Source organism: Scardinius erythrophthalmus, assembly GCF_964197995.2.
Source record: "Scardinius erythrophthalmus genome assembly, chromosome: 21".
Lineage (NCBI taxonomy): Eukaryota > Metazoa > Chordata > Actinopteri > Cypriniformes > Leuciscidae > Scardinius > Scardinius erythrophthalmus.
This window is the reverse complement of record NC_138241.1, coordinates 33910667-33930282: the sequence shown is the minus strand read 5'-3', so window position 1 is coordinate 33930282 and position 19616 is coordinate 33910667. Positions and strand designations below refer to the sequence as shown.

Genomic DNA, 19616 nt, shown 5'->3' with positions numbered 1-19616 from the left:
CTTTTCCCCTCCATTCAGATATTGTTTAGGTCTGCTAAACTTTTCTGTGAAACTATTTTGAAACAATATGTAAAAATAAAAAATAAAAATAAAAAATGCTGTGCTTCAATGCGCTTTATAAATCTGGAAAGCTCTAGGCTATACAAATAAAAATGACCTGACTCAAATATATTCCCTGAGTCAAATACACTATATGGGTTCGAGGAATTCAAGTACATAATGAAATACTGCAATTACATTTTGCTTTCATTTTATTTGATTTCAAATACTACATGGTAATAATAATAAAAATGACCTTCATTTGTAATGTTTTTAGAACAATAATTGGATTTGTCCACAAAGTGGCGCTCACTTCCATGGTGTAAAACAACAGCTCTGGAATGTGTTCTTTAAACACATTAAACACATTTAAAGTTGTGATTGCAACTAGATAAGTTAAATAACTTAAAAATAACGAAACTCTTTTTCACATTAAAAAGCCTTACATTGACTATTTTACAGCAATCATGCAATAATCAGGTTTAATTCTGACACCAAAAGGCTGAAAATGCATGCAAAGAGTTACTGAAAATTACTTAAAGGATAATTCCGGTATTTAGCCCTTTGAGTCTCTTTTCTGGTTTGTTTTGGATGAACTAGAGTGGTGGACACAGAAGTGGTTAGTGGTGTTCGTTGATGATTAAAAACAAATATATCGGCGCAATGTATGATTTCAATCCGTGTTATTTGCTATAGTGGAACTATTTTTTTCAGATACCTCACAACCGCCTATAAACTTCCGCTCGATATTTGAGTCTGAAGTAGTGATGGGAAGTTCGGCTCTTTTCAGAGAGCCGGCTCTTTTGGCTCAGCTCCCAAAGAAGAGCCGGCTCTTTCGACTCCCGAAAGGCTCTTAATTTTGGATTTTTTTGTAGGCCTTTATTTTACCATAACTTTGCAAAAATGAATGCTTTGTGTGTTGAAAACCCTTTCATGTGCAGTGTTTTTATGCATTTATTGCACAAATTAACAACAAAACAGCAAATAAACAGCTCTGTTGTCATTGAATGCAAGTTTTTTAAACCTAGGGATCCTATATAAAGCGACGAGAATACTTTTTGTGCGCAAAAACAAACAAAAATAACGACTTTATTCCATTATTAATTTCCTTCTCTCTGGGCCTCGAGTCTTTTCACGTAGTGTTTTTGCGCAGCGCGTCAGTGTTGTACGACACACGCATCACACACATGACCAGCGTCGGCCAATAGTGAGCCTACGTGGTGACGTGTAACACAGACACGCTGCGCAAACACACTACGTGAACTAACTCGAGGCCCAGAGAGAAGGAAATGAATAGTGGAATAAAGTCGTTATTTTTGTTAGTTTTTGCGCACAAAAAGTATTCTCGTCGCTTGATATACTTAACATTGAGCCACTGTAGTCACTTAGACTATATTAACGATCTCTTTAATAACTTTTCTGGGCCAGCAAGTTTCAATCCCTTATAAGCCTATGGAGAAGTGATCCAGCTCTCAAATTTAATCAAAAATATCTTCATTTGTGTTCCGAAGATGAACGAAGGTCTTACGAGGTTGAAACAACATGAGGGTGAGTAATTACTGACAGAATTTTCATTTTGTGGGTGAACTAACCCTTTAACGTTGTTACGACTCGTTAACTTGCAGTGGAGTGCTGCTTCGCTTCACCCACCTCTCTGTTTTTACATAATGGTATGATCCCATATCCTCACATCTGATTGGCCGCGATGCGATTGCTGACCAATCAAAACAAAGTTCTGCCTTGAGGAAAGCAGAGAAAGGAAAAAAACTGGGAGCCGGCTCTCACTCGATGCGAGCCGGCTCTTCTGATTCACTACAAAGCATCGGCTCTCAGAGCCGCATCTTTTGCGCATGACACATCACTAGTCTGAAGCGTCTTTTCTGTTTCCGGTAGCGCAGTAATATCAACGAGCAATGAGTCCTCCAACAGAAATCAATGGGATTTTACAAAATGCCAAATAAAACACGACAGAAAGTGTATTCGACTCTGAAGCGGTCAAAGGCGATTCTAAACGACCCATCGTCAAAATGTCTGTGTCCACCACTCTAGTTCATCCAAAACAAACCAGAAAAGAGACAAAAGTGCAGAAAAGTGCTAAATACCGGAATTATCATTTAAACCCAGACTGATGCTTGCCACCTCACAATCAATATCTGTAAAAATGACAGATCTTTTTAAATTGTGACATAATGCTGCTTTTTGCTGCATTTACCCACTAACAACAGCCTCTCTGGGCGCTTCATTCTCTCTCTAAAGACCTGTGTGTCTTCTGAACTGTCAGTCATTGAGTGAAAATGAGCTGCAAAATGAGTCCTCTTGAAAATGGTACCATCTTCCCCCGAGTCTCTTAGATAAGATTCAGCAAAGTTCAAGGGCAGAACACCAAGAAAACAAAATCATGTGTAAATTAGCCGAGTCTGTCCCATTCCCCTAGACCTTTTGCACCTGCGGTCGAGGCGTTAGATGAGGAAAGCTGGACATCCACATGACGGCACGGGAGGCCTTGGAGTTCGCATTGGAGCCGGAGCTGCTTTTGCTTCGGTTGATGTTCTCCGAGCAATACGTCTTCATCCGATACAAGCTAGCTTTGCTCTCACAGCAGCCCATGGAGCTCAGCAGGTCGCATGCATCTTTCCTGAAGGCCCTGGTGAAGATGGCGTAGAGGAACGGGTTTGCGCACGAGTTGATGGGGTAGAAGAGCACCAGGAGGATCTTAGAGTTGGTCACCGTGATGAGCGGGACTTTGAACGCCGCGGAAATGGCGAAAAACGAGATGGGCGCCATGCAGAGGAAGTCGGTGAAGATTAGCACTGCCATACGCTTAGCGATCTTGGCGTCCGCGGCGCGTCCCGGGAACTCCGGGTTACGGACGGCCGTGTAGATGCACACGTAGCAGCCGCAGATCACCAGGAAAGCGCTGACGTTGAAAAGCAGCAGGAGCATAACGTAGGCTTGGGATAAAGGAGTCTCGATGTCCATCGGCAAACACATGCTAACCTTGTTGTAGCTGCTGACGCTCATCAAGGGAAGCAGAGCCAATGCTAGACAGAGCAACCATCCGCCGATCATAATCGCAGAAGCGTGGCTCAATCCCAGACGCCGTTCCAGTCGGAGAGCGTGCGTGATCGTGTGCCAGCGCTCGACGGTAATGCTGGACAACGTGTAGACGGACAACTCGCCACCGAAAACGGACAGAAACCCGGCGATGCCGCATCCCGCTCCCGTTTGCCACTCAATAGCGTGTTCACTGTAGTGTCCACGTGTCCTGAGGTCCACGATCGCGATCATGAGGAGATACACACCGATGCAGAGGTCGGCGAAGGCCAGGTGGCACATGAGGAATCTCGGGACGGTCAGTTTGCAGCGGCTTGTGAATATCACGAGCAACACCGTGAGGTTGCCGGCGATGGCGAGGACGTTGATGAACCAGATGGCCACGCGCAGGAACCCGAAGCCGGCGATGTCCTCGCAGGGGTTGAACGCGTCCGCCTCGGGGGTGCACTGCAGGGCTGGCCGGCGCTGACACGGGCCCAGATCGGGGTAATAGAACTCTATTGCATTTCCAAAAGTGTCTTCAGCTGATGTGGATCCAACAATGTCGGATGCAAAAGGATCGTCCAGCATTAGAGAATCATCGATCTCAGATGGACTGAGGAAAGGACACAGGGGTGAAAATGGTCAATGTCACAGTATTGGGAAAATATTACACAATACAATACTTTGCCTAGTAGAGTGATGTGTGTATATACAGTATCGGTCAAAAGATTGGAAACGTTACTGTTTTTAATGTTTTATAAAGAAGTCTCAAGGCTGCATTTATTTGATCAAAAAATACAGAAAAAACTGTAATATTGTGAAATATTATTTCAATTTAAAATAAAAGTTTTTTTTATTTTAATATACTTTAAATTGTAATTTATTCCTGTGATCAAAGCTGAATTTTCAGCATCAGTACTCCAGTCTTCAGCGTCACATGATCCTTTGATTTGATACTCAGTTATTATATATGTTGGAAACAGCTTAATATTTTTTTAGAACCTGTGATACTTTTTTTCAGGATTCATTTATGAATAAAAAGATAAAAAGAACAGCATTTCTTTAAAATATAAATCTTTTCTAACAATATAAAACTTGTTTTGCTGAATAAAAGTATTAATTTCTTCTTCTTTTTTAAAAGAAGAAGAAAATTACTGACCTCAAACTTTTGAACAGTATATTGTAACAAAATATTTATATTTTAAATAAATAATGTTCTTTTTGATGTTCTGTTCTTTTGTAACTTTGTATTCATCAAAGAATCCTGAAAATGTATCACATTTTATAAAATATGTCAAGCAGCAAAACTGCTTCCAACATTGATGATAAAATGATTTCTGAAGGATCATGTTGTCACGGTCACGTTCTTCAGCCTTCATCTGTGTGTGCACTTCATTCCCCAGAATCCTCCATGGCGCACACCTGCACTCACTCACCCAATCACCAATCATCATCACCTGCACTCCCTCATTAACCACCCTTTATATTCAGCACTCTCCCTTCACTCCTTGTCTGGTCTCGTCGATGTTCACATGACCCACAGACTTCCGAACACTTACCTGGATTCCTACCTGTCATTTCATCCTCTCCAATCCGTCCTGCCTGCCATCCTGTTCTGCCTTCAGCCCGACATCATCTGCAAAGAGAAAGAAAGACAAGGACATTACCAACCAGCTAAGCATCCACTGTTATTCTGTGTTTCTGTTACTCACCATCTGTCTGCATCTCCACACTCCCTGAAAATAAACTATTAACCTTACCATCTTGTCTGCATCCTCTGTAAAACCCTGACAGAAGACCAGACCACACGAAGCATGGAAGTTGCTCACTTCACCCTAACCCCAGCTGATCGTCTGATTCATTGTTTTCAAGATGGCTGCTCAATCGAGGAATATGTCGCCGGCTTTCTGGAGCTTTCTGTTGGGGTAAGCTGGACAGATGATGTCCTAAAAACAGTATTTTGGGGCGGACTGGATAACCATCTGTACCAGCAAGCTCCAGCGGAGGCAATCCCAGGCTCATTTGCCCAGTATCTAGATCATGTGTTGTGGTTGAGTGGCTCAAGGTTCACCGTAGGTGAGGTTGAGGACATCGCCACTCAACCACCATCTCCAGCCATCTTCACCACGCCACCCATCATCATCCGGAATTCAGTCACCAGCACTAGCGAGCCTGCATTTGACGCCAGTCCAGCCGAGCCTGCACTTCACGCCAGTCCAGCCGAGCCCGCACTTCACGCCAGAGCTGCCGAGACCAAGGCAGTAGGCGTCGTGCCCGCCGCCCCTGAGTCTATGAGCGTCATGCCCGCCGCGCCTGTGACTGTCAGCGTCGCCTGCCCGCCAGAGCCAGAGCCAGTCGCCTGCCCGCCAGAGCCAGTCGCCTGCCCGCCAGAGCCAGAGCCAGTCGCCTGCCCGCCAGAGCCAGAGCCAGAGCCAGTCGCCTGCCCGCCAGAGCCAGAGCCAGTCGCCTGCCCGCCAGAGCCAGAGCCAGTCGCCTGCCCGCCAGAGCCAGAGCCAGAGCCAGTCGCCTGCCCGCCAGAGCCAGTCGCCTGCCCGCCAGAGCCAGAGCCAGTCGCCTGCCCGCCAGAGCCAGTGAGCGTCGTTCTCCCCGAGCCAGAGCCAGAGTTTTCAAAGCCCTCATCGCTGGTCCCGTCCAGCACAAAGCCCTCATCGCTGGTTCCGTCCAGCTCAAATCCCTCTTCATCGCTGGTCCCGTCCAGCTCAAATCCCTCTTCATCGCTGGTCCCGTCCAGCTCAAAGCCCTCATCGCTGGTCCCGTCCAGCTCAAAGCCCTCATCGCTGGTCCCGTCCAGCTCAAAGCCCTCATCGCTGGTCCCGTCCAGCTCAAAGCCCTCATCGCTGGTCCCGTCCAGCTCAAAGCCCTCATCGCTGGTCCCGTCCAGCTCAAAGCCCTCATCGCTGGTCCCGTCCAGCTCAAAGCCCTCATCGCTGGTCCCGTCCAGCTCAAAGCCCTCATCGCTGGTCCCGTCCAGCACAGAGCCTTCTTCGCCGCTGGTCCCGTCCAGCACAGAGCCCTCTTCACCGCTGGTCCCGTCCAGCACAGAGCCCTTTTCACCGCTGGTCCCGTCCAGCACAGAGCCCTCTTCACCGCTGGTCCCGTCCAGCACAGAGCCCTTTTCACCGCTGGTCCCGTCCAGCACAGAGCCTAGCACAGAGCCTTCACCGCTGGTCCCGTCCAGCACAGAGCCCTCTTCACCGCTGGTCCCGTCCAGCACAGAGCCCTCTTCACCGCTGGTCCCGTCCAGCACAGAGCCCTCTTCACCGCTGGTCCCGTCCAGCACTGAGCCCCCTTCACCGCTGGTTCCGTCCAGTACAGAGCCCTCTTCACCGCTGGTCCTGCCCAGCACCGAGCCTTCACCGCTGGTCCTGCCCTGCACAGGGCCTTCACTGTTGGTCCCATTCAGCTCAACACCCTCTTCACAGCTGGTCCTGTCCAGCTCAACGCCCTCTTCACCGCGGGTCCTGTCCAGCTCAACGCCCTCTTCACCGCGGGTCCTGTCCAGCTCAACGCCCTCCTCACAGCGGGTCCTGTCCAGCTCAACGCCCTCCTCACAGCTGGTCCTGTCCAGCTCAACGCCCTCCTCACAGCTGGTCCAGTCCAGCTCAACGCCCTCCTCACAGCTGGTCCTGCCCAGCACAGAGCCCTCATCGCTGCCCAGCACAGAGCCCTCATCGCTGCCCAGCACCGAGCCCTCATCGCTGCCCAGCACCGAGCCCTCATCGCTGCCCAGCACCGAGCCCTCATCGCTGCCCAGCACCGAGCCCTCATCGCTGCCCAGCACCGAGCCCTCATCGCTGCCCAGCACCGAGCCCTCATCGCTGCCCAGCACCGAGCCCTCATCGCTGCCCAGCACCGAGCCCTCATCGCTGCCCAGCACAGAGCCCTCATCGCTGCCCAGCACAGAGCCCTCATCGCTGCCCAGCACAGAGCCCTCATCGCTGCCCAGCACAGAGCCCTCATCGCTGCCCAGCACAGAGCCCTCATCGCTGCCCAGCACAGAGCCCTCATCGCTGCCCAGCACAGAGCCCTCATCGCTGCCCAGCACAGAGCCCTCATCGCTGCCCAGCACAGAGCCCTCATCGCTGCCCAGCACAGAGCCCTCATCGCTGCCCAGCTCAGAGCCCTCATCGCTGCCCAGCTCAGAGCCCTCATCGCTGCCCAGCTCAGAGCCCTCTTCGCCGCTGGTTCCGCCCAGCTCACAGCCCTCTTCGCCGCTGGTTCCGCCCAGCTCAGAGCCCTCCTCGCCGCTGGTCCTGTCCAGCTCAGAGCCCTCCTCGCCGCTGGACCAGTCCAGCTCCAAGCCCTCTTCGCCGCTGGTCTTGTCCAGCTCAGAGTCCTCTTCGCCGCTGGTCCTGTCCAGTCCAGAGCCGCCTTCATCACTGGTCCTGTCCAGCCCAGAGCCGCTTTCGCCCCCTGCCTCTTCCAGTCCAGTGTTAAAGCCTGATATTTCCCCAAAGGAATTTTGGGGGGGGGGCTATCAGTCGTCTCCGCCATGGCCACCTGAAGGGTCCTCACCGCCGTGGCCACCCGAAGGGTCTTCTCCGCCATGGCCACCCGAAGGTTCTTCTCCGCCATGGCCACCCGAAGGGTCCTCACCGCCATGGCCACCCGAAGAGTCCTCTCCGCCATGGCCACCCGAAGGGTCCGCACCGCCATGGCCACCAGAAAGGTCCTTACCGCCATGGTCCCCTGCTCAGCCTGTATCACCATGGTCCCCTGATCAGTCTGCTTCACCTTGGTTCCCTGCTCAGCCTGCACCGTCCTGATCACCTCCTCTGTCTGTCCTGCCACCATCCTGGAGTCCGTACTCCTGAACCTGCTCCACCTTCCCGTCACGGACTCCAGGGTGCCCACCCCCCCTCCCGTATGCTGCCTTCTTCGGCGCGGGACGCGCCTTACGGGAGGGGGGAGTAATGTCACGGTCACGTTCTTCAGCCTTCATCTGTGTGTGCACTTCATTCCCCAGAATCCTCCATGGCGCACACCTGCACTCACTCACCCAATCACCAATCATCATCACCTGCACTCCCTCATTAACCACCCTTTATATTCAGCACTCTCCCTTCACTCCTTGTCTGGTCTCGTCGATGTTCACATGACCCACAGACTTCCGAACACTTACCTGGATTCCTACCTGTCATTTCATCCTCTCCAATCCGTCCTGCCTGCCATCCTGTTCTGCCTTCAGCCCGACATCATCTGCAAAGAGAAAGAAAGACAAGGACATTACCAACCAGCTAAGCATCCACTGTTATTCTGTGTTTCTGTTACTCACCATCTGTCTGCATCTCCACACTCCCTGAAAATAAACTATTAACCTTACCATCTTGTCTGCATCCTCTGTAAAACCCTGACACATGTGGCCCTGAAGACTGGAGTAATGAGGCTGGAAATTCAGCTTTGATCACAGAATTAAATTATATTTTAAAGTATATTCAAATAGAAAACCATTACTTTAAATTGTTATAATACTTAATAATATTACAGTTTGTTCTGTATTTTTGATTAAATAAATGCAGGGTTGATGAGCATAAGAGACAACATAAAAAATAGTAATGTTTACCATTATCGGTACCATTTTCATTTAGTTTAACATATTAAATACTTAACTAAATAATTAAACTTACTAAAATAACAAACTAAAATAAATAAAAACTACAGACATTTAAAAAAAAAAGAATAAAAATGACAAAACCCCAACATAATTACTAAAACTTAAAAATATTAATATAAAATATAATAGTATATCAATGATACTAAAATTAGAGAGGTTAAGCTTGTATTATAGCTTAGGAGACTTAATGGAGTTCTTCTAAAAACATTCAGAAAAATTATAACAGACATTTCATTAAAAGTTATACAGTTATAAAAATAGCAACAATCAGTTTATTTCTGATATACAGTACTGTGTAAAAGTCTAAGGCATGTTAGTATTTTCAAACAGTTTTTTGTTTTATTTAAGCTAGTTATTTGTATCTTGCTGTAGTGTGTCAGAAGGAAATATCAGTTTACATTTCCAAAACTGTAATAATCCAGTGAGATTTGTGTATGCACAAGGAGTCTGACAACAGCCGGTATGATCTGATCTCACCATCATCGAGTCCGTCTGTGATTACATGAAGAAACTGAGTCAGACTAAATCCAGAAGAACTGCGGGAACGTCTCCGAGACTCCCGAAGAACCCTCCTGACTTTTGCACAGTACTGTACATCATAGCTCAGTTAATTTGGTCTGAATACCAAGTTCATATTGAGATCTCAGACGTGATTGCAGACTTTGGTAGGGTTAGTACATTAATACATTAGACTAACCATACGTACTTAGCCAGTTCGCTGTTGTCGTCACAGTTTGATGATCCATTTCTCAATGCAGTAATAACAGAACCCTCCCTATAAGAAAACCAGAAAATGAAGGAATTGAATTACACTGACAATCCTCTGCTTTAAATCTGAACAGTGAATCATAATATCAAAGATAAATGTCAAGTTGGAGCTTAATTTTATGATGTTCTCTGAGGAAGAAGTGCCAGTGATGCTCTTATTCAAAACGGCGAGATGAGAGGAATATTTTACTCCACTATGACACATAAACTGATTTGATTGTGTTGACCTGTGTGAGTGCCAGCTGAGCAGAGCGCAGCAGTGGCTGGGATACGTGAGCTGTGCATCTCTCAGGCTCTTCAGTCCCGTCAGAGGAGGCAGTCTCTTCAGAGCGAACGCTGAGCGAGCCACCAGCATCAACACGGACTCCAGACCATGAGAGGGCAGTGTCTCCAACGCTGTAGACGAAACATCCCTGGTGAAGAACAGAGAGTGAAATGCTGAATTGAAGTTGGCATTAGCAGAGAATGTCTAATAAGGGGAGAACTTCCACTCTCAGTAAACTTCTGGCTTCTGAACTGGTTGCAGTTCCACTCTGGTTCCACATGAGGGCGCTCACAGGACGAGTGCAGAATGAATGGAGGTCTATGGCGCTATACCCCTCAAAATCCACTTTTCTCAGGAAATAATTTTTTGTCTAGTAATTTGAATGTTGTATTCGTAAGGAGATGCAAAGAAATTACACATTGCTTGGTGTTAGATTTTCTAGAGTCACTTATTTGCTTTAAAAAGTCTTTTAAAATGTCAATGACGCCATACACATCGTACGACCAGAGATACTGCTTTACGGCAATCCTTCAGTCACTTTGGTGCTTTCGCGCTCTGCCCTTTCTTTTCTCTCGAGGCATCGACAACACAGCTGACACAGGTAAACACACAACACAGCTGACACAGGTAAACACACAACACAGCTGACACAGGTAAATACACAACACAGCTGACACAGGTAAACACACAACACAGGTGACACAGGTAAACACACAACACAGCTGACACAGGTAAATACACAACACAGCTGACACAGGTAAACACAACACAGCTGACACAGGTAAATACACAACACAGCTGACACAGGTAAATACACAACACAGCTGACACAGGTAAACACACAACACAGCTGACACAGGTAAATACACAACACAGCTGACACAGGTAAACACACAACACAGCTGACACAGGTAAACACACAACACAGCTGACACAGGTAAATACACAACACAGCTGACACAGGTAAACACACAACACAGCTGACACAGGTAAATACACAACACAGCTGACACAGGTAAATACACAACACAGCTGACACAGGTAAACACACAACACAGCTGACACAGGTAAACACACAACACAGCTGACACAGGTAAATACACAACACAGCTGACACAGGTAAACACACAACACAGCTGACACAGGTAAACACACAACACAGCTGACACAGGTAAATACACAACACAGCTGACACAGGTAAACACACAACACAGCTGACACAGGTAAATACACAACACAGCTGACACAGGTAAATACACAACACAGCTGACACAGGTAAACACACAACACAGCTGACACAGGTAAATACACAACACAGCTGACACAGGTAAATACACAACACAGCTGACACAGGTAAACACACAACACAGCTGACACAGGTAAACACACAACACAGCTGACACAGGTAAACACACAACACAGCTGACACAGGTAAATACACAACACAGCTGACACAGGTAAATACACAACACAGCTGACACAGGTAAACACACAACACAGCTGACACAGGTAAACACACAACACAGCTGACACAGGTAAACACACAACACAGCTGACACAGGTAAATACACGTGCTAGAAGAGTTTTTGTTTTGTTTGTTTCTGGTCCCGCTTCGGATGCCACGATGCCATAAAGCGGTATCTCTGGTCGTAATCAGTCCTTCACTGACCAATCAGCGTTCATTAGCAGAATGCTAGCGTGTTATAGGCAACAATAACTCAACCTGTAAGAAATCAAAAGGACTTAAGTACTCGTTCATTCAACTTTCCACTTATAACCCATGTTGAACTTGCAAAACCTACAATCACATCTGAGATTTCTCAATGGCAATCGGGTGAAAGAGACAAATTTAGCCGTCTAGCCCCATAGACTCCCATTCATTCTGCACTCATGGGCGATCGCCCCCAGTGGAACTCTGGTGGAACTACAACCAAGATTCGGTACAATAGGACTTAATAGGGAGTGGGCAGGCTCTCCGTAGTCGGACTCTGGCATTAGGCTGCGTTCCAGTCCAAAATTGTCTTTTTTTTTTTTTATTGAACAATATCAATTTACAAAACCAAATAGGGAACAATAAAATGCCTATTACAAGATATACACTTTTCCAATCATATCTCCATCATAAATGTCCATGTGTGTATATATATATCACATACAATAACAACAAACAAAACAAACATTCTTTAACCATTTTAGAGGGGGGTGCAAGGAAAGAAAAATAAATAAATTAATATAGATATAAAATCATGACCAACCCATTACTAGTTGGCATGAAACCGAAGTTGCGCTAGTCTTTTCTTCCCTATTGTCAGGGGCACAACTACCCACTGTCAGAGGGTTATGCAGCAACAATTTTGGTGTCCCCCCCCCCCCCAAATTTTTTTTTTTTAAATAAATAAGTGTGCAGGACATCATCATGTATGGGCTTTAAATAATAAAGGTATATCAGCCACTGTAGGCCTACCATATTTATATGGTATGTACACACACACACACACACACACACACACACACACACACACACACACACACACACATATATATATATATATATATTATTAACAATGTTAACAAATAGTAAACAGTCACAAATTGACAAACATTAACATTATCATTATAACCAATGCAACATAATGCCTTAAAATGCAAAAGTAAGCCTATAAAGATCCTTTAGAACCCTCTCTGTTAACTATAATGTAGTTTATGTAACAATTAAGATTGGGCATCGTTTTGATTGTAACAATTCTGATTCCAATTTAGATTCTCATTCTTCCTTTTGATTCCGGTTCTGAACGATTCTCGATTCGGATTATTTGAGTGGTGGAGGTGAAACGGGTCACATGCTTAGATAAGAGTAACATTTTATTTTGATTCAATGGTTATTTAACGTTTCACCGGGCTTTTTGAGCCACACTTTAGAGCGCTAATGTCTGTTAACATGAATATTTGCAAGCCTCCAAGCACAGACGTCACACTTTAAATCCTACCTGTTGCCTTTCACCATCCACTTGTTTAGCTGCTGTCACATCCCTTGACATGCCATCTCCTTTTCCCTCTTTCTTTTTCTATTTTTAGTTTTAACCATATTTTTCGATGACAACTCTACTCGTACCTGCTCTCTCAGCGCTCACGGCGCCCCCGCCCGCTCGCGATATTAAATTTTTTAGGAAATTGTCCATGAGGAATTGATTAGATGGTTGTGGTTTGCTATTGACCTTTTTACATATAACGCCCTTGTATGTGAAAACATCAAGGCATATTTGATTTCTCATGTCATGACCTGCTCCTCAAGTCTTCATACGGCAATTAATCCCACCTAAACCAGCCAATCAAGATCTTCAGGTTTTCTTAAAAGCTAAAGCCAGGTGTGGTAAAGCTCTAGTCTAGAGTAACACCGTGTCCTAACTACACACGACGCACGATAAAAGCTTCCTTTCCATGTTAATCAGAGTTTTTGTCCTAACCAGCCGCGACGATTCTATTTTAGAAACTGTTTCTATTTTTCTGCAACGTCGCGCTGGAACAACAAACACAACGTGTGGCAAGGATAATCTCAGGTTCTGTTTATGTGCTGTATTTAATGTTAAAAGCTTGTAATGTGATTTTGAATATCATTTAGTGCTTCAGCTTTGTAGCTGTAAAAGCAACAATGGATAATTCACCTCAGATCTTGAAATTAAACAAATGGAAACAAGAACGTTCAAACTGTGAACAAACAAGTGTATTCTTTTAAGTGTATTCAAACAATGTATATCATTTATGTTTGGGCCTTCAAAAAAGGCCCAAACATAAATGATCACATTCATCTAATCTTTCCTAACGATCCGCTAGCTGCCCGCCCCATAAGCAGGCCGTCAAAAAATTGCGTCTCTGTAGGCAGCCTAGGCTCTGAGATCTGCACACAAAAACAATTGGTTTCACCAACCACTCAAAACCAAAATAAATAGTGTTCCAACCAATCACCGACAGGGGTGGGTGTTGTGAGGTTTTGCCCTCGTGCACGGCTGCACGCGAAGAGCACAAACACCTCACAACACCCAACCCCTGTCGATCATTTATGTTTGGGCCTGAAATGGCTGATACAAGCTTTAAATGGTGTAATATTTGTAAATTTGATTATCCATTTTTTTGCGAGTGCCGCCAAGATTACTCTCTGGTGCTGCGAGACTCCGCCCACGCGCTGTTCTGATTGGCTGTGGGTTTTCATTGATTTTGACGCATCTCGCAGTCGCATCGCGTCTAGTGTGGACAGACAAATTATTTGTCGCTGGAATCGCATTGCGTCTGGTTAGGACACGGTGTAAGGTAATGCACCCCAGATTTGGTCCATTCAAATTTACATCTGATGAGACCTGACACAAAGCGTTCACTCCAGAGAAGATGAACGCTGAAACAGTGAAGTAAAGAGCCAGAATTTGCGAAAGAAAGGCAGAAGTATTTCACTGTTGTATCACTTACAACGTAGTGGGGCCAAATGCTTTTTTAAAAGCGTCTTCGTGGATTAAACGCAGATGTCTGTTGTTCTTTAATACTCTGCAAAACAAACAGATTTCACCGTGATTATACAGCACACATACCGTAGTATACTGAATAGGTATTAGTGTATTTATAATTTGTCAATATTTACAGTTTATCTATTATAGTTCCATTAAATGCATGGCTTTCTATTTCTTGAAATCCATTGTTAATGAGATTCCTGAAAGAGAGAGAGAGAGAGAGAGAGAGAGAGAGAGAGAGAGAGAGAGAGAGAGAGAGAGAGAGAGAGAGAGAAAGAGAAACATTTATTAGCATATAATGACATTAAATTTAAATTTTTAATGACTTAAATACTATGGTATTTACCAAAGTTGTATTGAATTTCAATTATTATTTCAAGTACAACATTTTGGGGTTAAAATGTATACATGTAAAAGTTTGTGTGCTTCAGGAAGTGTTTGATATTAAAGGCTGTGCTATCTTGTTTGCATTCAGATACAGATTGAAGGTTGCGTGTCTTATACACTTACGTAGACTAAGCAAGATTTGATTAATAACACTATGATCTAAGAAAACTGACCGTCATTTAACTATATTAGGCCTGTAGCCCCATAAAATTTCCATCTTTCTTGCTTTTGTACACCAATAAAATATTCCTTGTTTTGTTGAACTTGTTTATTATAGGGGTCATATCATTGGGAGTCCGTCCAAAACCTAAGATCATTTAAATCAAGAACATATCCCTGATCGTTTCATTCGGATCTAAATGGTTTGAGGAACAATGGTTTTATGGATCTGTCACAAAGGTAATGCAAAGAGGCTGATATTAAAGGATGACACAGTGTACTTTATCCAAAAGCAATTTCACAGCTCACAAATAAGAGTTGCACAGCGACAGTGCCTTTAAATCATCTGCAAAGAGTCCCTTTATTGCTTAGGGTCAGATAGAGGGTGGAAAACAGTGAAAAAGGGACGATTTGGGGAAAGATTTAGTCACAGTTAATCTCTTTTCGTGGTGGGGAGGTTAGATGTGCACATTTTAATAGTAGCGTACTGATCGATCCGGCGGGTTATCTTGACATTAAGGAAAACAAGACCTTTGTAAACTTTGTCGAGCAACGTAACAATCTCTGGCAAAACACAAAAGAAATGTACAATACAATACAGGGCTCTATGAGGACTGCACAATGGCTGGGACAGTTGAAGAAATTGACAAAAAGCTTATCATGCATTTACAAGGACAAATAGACACACAAAAAATATCGAACTGCCCGTTTTGGCGAGTTTCCATTTAAACACAGTCCATTACGCCTAAACCTGCTTCTGTCTGAGTCCTTAATGTTATTTCAAACAACAAAAGACAAGATAAATCTTTAAAAAAAAAGATAAAATCACTCACTGCTCTTGACTGAGTAACTTTAGAAGCTTTGATAAAGGTTTATCCAAGAAAGACTATGCACTGTTATTTTAGCTCTGATTACTTTATTCAATTTCTCTAGTATTTCTTACCTGAATACCTGACAACCTAAAACACTGTGTATTTCATTTGTATCTTTATATGTTCTTATTTTTGTTTTTTTATTTACTGACTGTTAGATTTTAGTTGACTAAATCTATTGTCAGTGTCACATGATCCATCAGAAATCCTTATAATTTGCCACTCAAGAAACATTTCTTATTATTATCAATGTTAAAGGGGTGGTATAATGCCCTTTTCACAAGATGTAAAATAAGTCTTTGATGTCCCAGAGTATGTATGTGAAGTTTTAGCTCAAAATACCCCACAGATATTTTTATATCGCATGTTAAAATTGTCAATTTTTGAGGGTGAGCAAAAACGCACTGTTTTGTGTCTGTCCCTTTAAATGCAAATGAGCTGCTGCTCCCGGTACAGGGGGCGGAGCTTCAAGAGCTTGTGTCCTTTTACATCACACAGACATGCACTGAAAATGTCAAAAACTTTTAGCCTTTTATGTTCAAACCGGAGTCAGACAATGATGGAGAGACTCTAGAAGAAGTGACAACATGTAGAAGCAACAGGACATTTCTGAATGGTTAGTTGATGAATTTATGTAGCTTATGTGTAGTTATCTTCTAGTCATTGATTAGCATATTCTGTCTTGATAATCTATAAATCATGTTCAGGGGGCGGGGTTTATGTAAATTCTAGGGTTGATGGTGTCACTAACCCGGGAGGAATGTGGTGTAGTCTCTACCAGCCGTTTGTTGTAGTCCTTAAAAAGCTATTTCTTTAAAAGCAAATATCTCCCTTTGCTTTGAACTTTGAGCGTTGTAACTTTGCAGATGTTGTTTATGCTCAAACAGCAACATTACACACTAACTACAGTTAGAAAAGTGAAATCATAATCAACCACCCCTTTAAACATATATTTTTTATACTTTTGTGTAAACCATTTTCTCAGGATTTTGATATTGGATGTAGAGAAATTTCAAAAGAACAACATTTATTAGAAATATCTTTTTTTTAACATTATAAATGTCTTTACTGTCACTTTTGATTTTAATTCATCCTTGCTAAATAAAAGTATTAATTTATTAAAAAAAAAATCTTACTGACCACAAACCTTTAAACAGTAGAGTACCTGTGACCATTTACCAACATCAGAAAACCCTAAACATGTGACTGAGTTGTTAAAATTATTAAAATATTAACTTAAAATTTATTTCAGGTGGCGCTTTAAGCAAATATTTTAGGTCAAAGAGGTTCGGCTGACAAAAAAAGTCTGTGGGGATAACAGCCCTGAATCATAACAAGATGCCATAGTGTGAGATACTAACATTGTAGTGAATTCACTCGTCATTCCGCTGAAAGCATTTGGTGGGATTGAACGAAGGTTGAGGTTATCACAAATATCCCTAAAAAAGAACAAGAAACAATAAGACATTTCGCTGCAAAAACAAAACTCATGGACAAAAACATATCAGTCTCCTAATCTAATACATCTGTGCTTTTCTTATCCAGTGTTCTGACTCATGTGTCTCTAAAAGAGTCTGTATATATCTGTCAATTTCATAACACCTCATTTCCTGTCAGCTTGAGAAGGATAGACGGTTAAATTATAGCTTCACTATTACTTTCAATCTTTTGTTCTCGCTTACACCATCTCTCAAACAGATGAATCCACAGGGTAAACTCACAGTATGAAATAGGGCTCCAGGGAGAAGATGGAGGTCAGGTCAGGGAATACATTTATGCCAGAGTTGGAAATGCTCCTGTGGAAATACAAAGCAAAAGGGAATTGGGTCTTGACCTGTGCAAGAAATCAAAAAATACACAGGTGCATCTCAATCATCTCCTGATTTCGTGGAGAGTATTCGTCAGTGTATCGTCTACATGAATCCGGGACCTGGTAAGTACCTGGATGACCTACTACTTTATGCAATTTAACAAAGTTTCAGCTACACAAAGTATTTAAAGTCCCCCTGTAGTCAATAATTTTATCCTTTAAAACTCATCTTTGATCACCAAAATATCATATTTAAACGTTTTTTCCTTGAAAAAAAAAAAAAACTGTCATGCCTTAAAATAGCTCGAATTTAACTCTACACCCTTGCCTTATTTAGTATACGCGGTTCTATGAATATGCAAATGAACCCCGCCTCAGCTCAGAGATCCACTGGTTGACGATCACACGTTGATCTGATTGGTTACGAGGTAGTTTGTGACGTCAGAAACACCAGCGATTTCACATCGCGTTTTTGAGACTGTCTTTGGTTCACTGCAGTTTTAAGGAGGAGATACTCAGCAATGGTGTCGACTTATGAATTTACACATGGTTTGTCTTAAAGCATATTAAAAACACCACATAGACACATAAACAACATTAAAAGCTGGATTTTCACCACATGGGGACTTTAAATTGGATTTATAGTTTAATTTAAAATTATTATGGGGAATCAACTGGAATACGTACACAGTACTCGTTTTTTTTTTTTTTTTTACTTAAATGGTTTAAGGCAATCGGTTTTCTGAACTGGTCTGAGTTATGTTAACTCCTTGGGTTTTAAGAATATTAATTTCTGATTTATGTCAATTAAAATGTGATTGCTGTAGGAAAACAGGGATTATGTGCAGCTCACAGGTATCTCAGCTTGGGAAGGTGGTTGAACGCCCGCTGGTGGATGTGAACGAGACTCCGCGTGTTCTGGATTGAGCTGTGACACAAATTCTTGCATTAGATTCAGATTCAATACTTTATTGCCATACAATTCAGCGCAAGTTGTTAGGGATTTGCTTCAGTGTGCTCATAACAGGACATCAACAAGATACAACCAAAAACATAGAGCAAATACATACACATGCAAATCACAAACAAATGATACATTACTATGAAAAGACTCTGTCAGAGAAGATTTTGTTACAGTATGTTCTAGTCACGGACAGTAATGAAATACAGTCATTACGAAATGCACGCAAATCGAGTAAATTTTCCATGAATCACTTTCACTGTTCCTTGAGTGGTTTCTTACATTTCTGAGACATTCAGAAGGATGTTGAATGCTTCTGTCTCTATGGTTTCCAATGATATGCTCTGGGAGATTTCTCTATGGGAAAAAACAGTTGAATGAAAATGAGAGGTGACGTGTTGCAAAATACACAATTTTATGCATTTATTTGTGCTTATAAAACTGAATAAATGAATTGTGCACCATCAGAAACTTGGAGGGATGAAGCTTACAGAGCATGTACATCTTTTATTATAATTTGAAATGTATAATATCAACATTTCTTCTTATTAATGTTGAAATAGAAATATTTTGTAACAATTAAAATCTTTACTGTCACATTTGATTCAATTAGTGCATACTTGCTGAATAAAGTATCAATTTCTTTTTTGAAATTTCAAACTCTTGTCTATTCTGATATACAGTATATATATATATATATATATATATATATATATATATATATATATATATATTCATGTTCATTAAATATTCACTTAAAAGCAACATAAATAACATCTACTTTCTAATAAAAATAAAACAGTTTTCACTATAATATCTGTTATGTTCATTTATTTAACTATGTCTAATTGCATTGCATTTGTTAACATTCTAATTCAGGTTGTGGTTTCATTATAAAGGTTTGCATTTTAGACTTAAAAAGATTTATAAAGGTTAGTATGAGTTTTTCATTGTAAACCCCATATAATCCAAACATCTTTTTAAGGCCTTTCCTAGGGAAAGAAATGCTTCTTTTTGGCACAAAAATTCAATCCCAAGAGAGAAAGATTCTTTGATATTGTGTGATATTATAACTGGAATTGATAAAATACTGCTCCTTTTAATGCTCGCTATTCAGCCAAAGAATAATATATTCTGTGCAAGCGTTCAAACTGTTCCTCCTAACTTGGATGTCCTGAGCTTTATCAA

At 42.8% G+C, this 19616-nt stretch overlaps 1 protein-coding gene across 1 annotated transcript; it reads right to left on the bottom strand.

The window, feature by feature from the left end:
• Positions 1 to 2469: 2469 nt before the first annotated feature.
• On the bottom strand, positions 2470 to 18416 carry lhcgr (luteinizing hormone/choriogonadotropin receptor; the record flags this gene model as incomplete). Its single annotated transcript, XM_081351626.1, has 8 exons — positions 2470 to 3688; positions 4916 to 4992; positions 7774 to 7990; positions 9408 to 9485; positions 9706 to 9891; positions 17019 to 17096; positions 17379 to 17491; positions 18321 to 18416. The coding sequence occupies 8 exons, from the start codon at positions 18414 to 18416 to the stop codon at positions 2470 to 2472; spliced, it is 2064 nt and encodes a 687-aa protein (XP_081207752.1).
• Positions 18417 to 19616: the final 1200 nt, after the last annotated feature.